This window comes from Sebastes umbrosus, chromosome 17 (genome assembly GCF_015220745.1).
Source record: "Sebastes umbrosus isolate fSebUmb1 chromosome 17, fSebUmb1.pri, whole genome shotgun sequence".
NCBI classification, from domain to species: domain Eukaryota; kingdom Metazoa; phylum Chordata; class Actinopteri; order Perciformes; family Sebastidae; genus Sebastes; species Sebastes umbrosus.
The window spans coordinates 2833333-2839686 of NC_051285.1; the positions used below are offsets into that span (position 1 = coordinate 2833333).

At 36.2% G+C, this 6354-nt stretch overlaps 1 protein-coding gene and 1 long non-coding RNA gene across 2 annotated transcripts; both read right to left on the reverse strand.

Moving 5' to 3' along the window:
* Positions 1-319: 319 nt before the first annotated feature.
* Positions 320-4915, reverse strand: mrpl22 (mitochondrial ribosomal protein L22). The gene is made up of 7 exons (XM_037748854.1): positions 4804-4915; positions 4662-4704; positions 3388-3526; positions 3091-3156; positions 1941-2018; positions 1600-1669; positions 320-631 (listed from the first exon to the last, which is right to left on the reverse strand). The coding sequence occupies exons 1-7, from the start codon at positions 4826-4828 to the stop codon at positions 423-425; spliced, it is 630 nt and encodes a 209-aa protein (XP_037604782.1). The 5' UTR covers positions 4829-4915; the 3' UTR covers positions 320-422.
* Positions 4916-5069: 154 nt separating this feature from the next.
* Positions 5070-6326, reverse strand: LOC119475803. Its single transcript, XR_005203887.1, has 2 exons — positions 5609-6326; positions 5070-5375 (listed from the first exon to the last, which is right to left on the reverse strand). It is a non-coding gene; the product is annotated as an uncharacterized LOC119475803 (long non-coding RNA).
* Between the last annotated feature and the right edge of the window lie 28 nt (positions 6327-6354).

The window sequence follows — 6354 nt, forward strand, 5'->3', positions numbered from 1 at the left end:
ATGAAATTTAAAAGAATGTATGCTTTTGTTGAATAAAAGCAGAAAAGATCCATTAGCCTGATTGGACAAAACTCTGTTAAAGGGCTTATAAATCCAAAAGTTGAAGCGGTGTACCTGCAATGTGAGGCACAAATTTAATATCTGTCAGATAAAATTGATTACCTATTGCAGAAAATGGCATAAGTAACTGTATTTCCTTAAATATTGATGGGCTTTATGATCTCTGTCTGAAGTAGTCGTCTCTTTATTTAAAAAAACGGCATTGCAGTCAATATTATTTCAAACTAAGACAATGAAATTACCAAAAAATGAGCAAAGGTCTCATTACCCATTCACTCATTTATTTATTTACAAATGTCAAACACATACACAGAGAGACTTACAGTGAAAGATACATGTGAATTATGATCCTATCAGACGGTCTACAGACTGTGGATGATGGTTCGGTTCCTGAGGTCCTGGACGTACTCTTTGGCCTGGTCAAAGCTCGTCTTCTGCTCCGTTTTGGGCGGCGGGCCCTCCACCAGCTTCACAAAGTAGTGACAGTAAACTTTGTCCATGATGCCAAACATCCCCCGGCCGTGGTAACGGATCCGCTTCAGGTACTTCCCTTTGCCGGAGTAGGACTCAGCTGCAGGAGGGGAGACGGGAGGGCATGGTGTGTGATTAAAGAGGGGATGAGATAAACAGAGAGAGAGAGAGAGAGAGAGAGAGAGAGAGACAGATAAGGTACAGAATACTCATTCAATTTGTAGAGGTGCCTTTGAATGAAAACTGGTCAAAATAACAAAGATTGTGCTGAGTTTAGTCTTATCTGTAATAACGTCTGCAACTCCACATAAATTACTCTGCACACCACCTGAACTCAAAAAGAAATCTACTGCTTTTTTAAAAATAGAAATAAAAAATAATAATCATTACCTGCTTACCCTCCTACTGAAGGTCATTTCTCCCATTCGGAAATTTATTTTCTTGCTTTTGGCACACTGGCTGACAACATGTGATGACTAATGGGATTTTTGAGCAGTTTTTGGGAAGCAACATGCTTTTCATTTGCAGTTTCGTTTCAATTGAAGTCTTTGAAAATTCAAGTCTACACGTTTAAACTGGTTATTTAAAATGTCAAACAGTTATTACCTCCACCAAAAAGGGTCTGTGTTTAGGCTTGTCTTTCTATTTTTTTTTTTGTCAGTCAACAGAATGTCATAAAGACTGCTCAATAAAAGGTGATTCATGTTGGGATGTCTTGAGTCATCCCAGACGTCACTACATGGGATAAAAATTACATTGCTTTTTAGTCCAAATGTCCCGTTGTACATTTATATTAACTTTATTTAAATGTATTTATTTTATTTATTTATTTTATTTTATTTATTTTATTTATTTTATTTATTTTATTTATTTTATTTATTTTATTTATATAAACTGTACATTTATCAGAGACCATTAACAGCAACTCACATTAAAGACATTGTTAATTAAAAACAACAAAACCAGCATTTATAGAGCAGACTCAACTTGTTTTTAATACTTAGCCATCCAGCTGCCGGAGATTATGTTATATTAATGATGTGTAGTTGTTGTGCTGCAGACACTTACCTACATACAGGTTGGATTTGTACTCTACATTGTGATTCTTGACTGCCATCTCCTGAGCTTCCTCAAGAACCTGAACAAACAAACAAAGAGCTGTGACATCCATAAATACACTTCTAGTGCATAGGTGTGATGGGGGATGACGTCAAAATAATGCATGGATACACTCAATTAAGTCAATGAATAAAACATGAGCGGTGAAAATGGAAACATTTTAAATCATACTTTGATAAATATTTCATATATTTAATACTGTATAATATTTTTGTGACTGTGGTGTCTAATTGTATTAAACACACACATCTTGGTCATCAGTGATGAAGGGTGAAAATGCAGCTTCGAACCTCTTTCATGATCCTCGCCCCTTTCTTGTCGTTGAACGCCAGCTGTGCGATTGCCTGATCGATGCTCATCCCTTTGATCTGTGAAGGAGAACAAACAGTGAGATGCAACAACAACATTTCTTCCACAGCTGTGAGGACAGTAGTGTGTTGAACTGCCTGAGGAAGCCACTTTTCAGCACCATGCTTAAGTCAACCCTGACCACAGTGGGTCTATGGACACAACAACAGGAAAAAGCCAGATGCAACAGATAAGATTAAAACTCACAAGGGTTTGTACAGCCATGGAGAAGCATAAGTTTTTGTAGTTTTAATAATGGAAAGTGTTAAATTCTGGACCCAGGGTGCCAGACAATAGTGCTGCAGGATGACGTATTTTTGTAGGCCAACCATGAAGTTAGCATCGCCCTGGTCCCCGCGGTAAGAAGCCAATGGGATTTTTCCATTGGGTTTCGGATTATTGGAAAAAATAAGCTCTGTGGCGAACAAATGTTAATGATACTTACATGTTTTATTCAGCAAGATAATCTCCACAAATGAACAACACTTTTGTGATTTTTGAAGCGTAAATGTAATTGCCAGAAGTAAAAAGAAAACGTTAGGCTAAAAAACAAACTACTTCACGTCACCACCACTAAGCTCAAGGCGGACTAGTGTTCTTATTTCAGGCATCTAATCAAAAGCCCATTGACTTTGAGACGAGGGAACTGGAAGTGCTAAAATGCTAATTCTTTCTGGGTTTTAGGACTCATTCCTGCAGCACTCTATAACAACATGAAAATGCCTGATTGATTTTTTTCACCAATTAAGTGCAGTAGATCATAAAAAAAAAGTGAAAATGTTTTAAAATGCCTTCTCTCAATATGTTAAAATTTGTTTTCTAAATATTCCTGGACACACTAATGACATGGTCCTTGGCAATTCATTAAGCTCTGCTGAGAATCTTTTAAAATATCCTGCTAACCAACAAGAGTAGATTCATCAGCACCACTATTTGACCCGCAAATCTCTACATTTTCCTCTCTCTGGAAGTGTCAGCTTCAAGCATTTGACTGGAGGTGACGGCTGCAAAATAACTCACTAAAGTGGAGATAGGATTTACTTGGAAGATAGTATTTTTGATGAGGAAATGCTGTTCTGCTGTGGATCTCACCATTTTGGCCAAGTACCACATCTTGTCTTTGCTGTACTTGATCTGCCGCCTGCTGTGGTGGATCTCCTGAAAGAAGAAAACATATTCAGATGTTTGTAGAGACAAGAGACAACTTCTGCACTGGATATGGAAATGATCGCATAACTTACTCAAACATATACATAGTGTACACATACAGGAGGTACATAACTTTGTGGTTAGCAATACAAAGAAACTCTGAGGTACAACACTCCAGACACCAGACTGGGATATCCTCTCACTCTGCACTTCCTATTATAAGCAGACAGAAAGACTTACTGCTGGTCTGCGAGGATCATCTGGTAGCTGAGGTGGATATAACTCCAGGTTCCTCCTCTCCCAGTTCTTTGATTCCAGTGACGAGCTGGTGTGGAGACATGAGAGCTGCTGAGGACCAACGCCACCCAGAACCTGTAACCTGGAGAGATGTTTAGGGAAGGGAGAAAAAACAGGAACATTTAGTTGCATGATGACCCATCTCACCCTGCTCACTATCTATTCTAAGATTCCCACTAAATTTGAAGTCACAATCCCAAACCCACCTGACCCTGATGACATCACTAGAGCTGCAAAGATTAATTGATTAGTTGTTAACTATTAAATTAATCGCCACCTATTTTTATAGTTGATTAAATCGGTTTGAGTATTTTTTTAAAGAAAAAAAAAAAGTAAAAATTCTCTGATTCCAGCTTCTGAAATGTGAATTATCTGTTTGCTTTACTCCTTTATGACAGTAAACTGAATATCTTTGAGTTGTGGACAAAACAAGACATTTGAGGACGTCATCTCAGGCACTGATCGTCATTTTTCATCATTTTCTGACATTTTATAGATCAAACAACTAATCATTTATTCGAGAAAATAATCTACAGATTGGTTGACAATTAAAATAATCATTAGTTGCAGCCCTAGACATCACAAAATACTATACATTTGTATAGCTTTTTTATGATATACAATAATATTACTTTTTTGATGAAATCTTTTACAGCAGAGTATACTATGACTTTTTAATTACTTTTTAAATATAAGTTATTGCATAATATATGCTATTATGTTTTTATGACATACTATTACTTGTTTTTATGACTTTTTTCCATGACATAGTGAGATCATCTGGGTTATCAGATCTATGTGTCCTCTGGGAGATGCTACAGGTCTCTGTGAACCAAAACATTCTGCTTTAAGGACATGTTTTTTCCCCCTTTGCAATAAGGATTTCAGCTTTGTCTGCCCATCTGAGAATACTGTTAAGTTTGTGCATCATATGGCAGCTTATATTGATGCATGTCTGTGTCTAATGCTGCTGCACACTGTGAACTGAGCCTTGTTAACATGCCATTAGCAACAATTTGATCACAATTTGAAGGTGCAAATTGCTCCAAACATGTCTGTTGTTACTGCAGAATCCTCTGGATGCATTTGGACTATTCTTGTAAGATAAAAACCAAAGTGAGCATCAAATGAGTAACATGTGTCCTTCTGCAGAGACAGAGCTAACTAGCTGAGTAGCTCTGATGCTCTACTAATATACTAATATATATGTAACTTACCTTGAGTGGAACACCCCAGAGATATTCCTAATAAAAGCCATACCTGAAAACAAGTAGGAATCCGTTAAAACATCATCAGAAGACACAATAAACATCATATTATGGCACATTTAGTGTAAAACTCAGGCTGCATTTCTGTTACCTCGTCCTGTCATTGCAGTCGCCATGGTGCATGTTTACGACAACAGTGGTTCGCTTTACGGTAGTTATGTTGTTGTTTGTTTTGTCGTCTTCGCTGCATTTAACACCTATTTGATTGTATATTACTATTTTGTTTACTTATTTATTCAAGTTGTTTTAATATTAATGTATAAAAGCGTGTTTTAAAACGCTGTAATTGTGTTTTTGAGATAGCAAACTCGACGTAATTTGACCCAACTACGATTCCGTACTAGGCGCCGGGCAGGATTTACGACAACAGTGGTTTGTTTTACGGTAGTTATGTTATTGTTTGTTTTGTCGTCTTCGCTGCGTTTAACACCTATTTGATTGTATATTACAACTTTGTTTACTTATTTATTCAACTTTGTTTAATAATAATGTATAAAATTGTTTTTAAAAGGCTGTAATTGATTTTTTTTAGATAGCAAACTCGACGTAATTTGACCCAACTAGGATCCCGTACTCGGCGCCGGGCAGGATTTACGACAACAGTGGTTTGTTTTACGGTAGTTATGTTATTGTTTGTTTTGTCGTCTTCGCTGCGTTTAACACCTATTTGATTGTATATTACAATTTTGTTTACTTAGTTATTCAATTTGTTTTAATATTAATGTATAAAATTGTTTTTAAAAGGCTGTAATTGAGTTTTTTTAGCTAGCAAACTCGACGCAATTTGACCCAACTAGGATTCCGTACTCGGCGCCGGGCAGGATTTACGACAACAGTGGTTTGTTTTACGGTAGTTATGTTATTGTTTGTTTTGTCGTCTTCGCTGCGTTTAACACCTATTTGATTGTATATTATAATTTTGTTTACTTATTTATTCAACTTTGTTTAATAATAATGTATAAAATTGTTTTTAAAAAGCTGTAATTTTGTTTTTTGAGATAGCAAACTCGACATTGTTTGACCCAACTAGGATTCCGTACTTGGCGCCGGGCAGGATTTACGACAACAGTGGTTTGTTTTACGGTAGTTATGTTATTGTTTGTTTTGTCGTCTTCGCTGCGTTTAACACCTATTTGATTGTATATTACAACTTTGTTTACTTATTTATTCAACTTTGTTTAATAATAATGTATAAAATTGTTTTTAAAAAGCTGTAATTGTGGTTTTTGAGATAGCAAACTCGACATTGTTTGACCCAACTAGGATTCCGTACTCGGCGCCGGGCAGGATTTACGACAACAGTGGTTTGTTTTACGGTAGTTATGTTACTGTTTGTTTTGTCGTCTTCGCTGCGTTTAACACCTATTTGATTGTATATTACAATTTTGTTTACTTATTTATTCAAGTTGTTTTAATATTAATGTATAAAAGCGGGTTTTAAAAGGCTGTAATTGTGTTTTTGAGATAGCAAACTCGACATTGTTTGACCCAACTAGGATTCCGTACTCGGCGCCGGGCAGGATTTACGACAACAGTGGTTCACTTTACGGTAGTTATGTTGTTGTTTGTTTTGTCGTCTTCGCTGCGTTTAACACCTATTTGATTATATATTATAATTTTTAATATTTATTTATTCATTTTA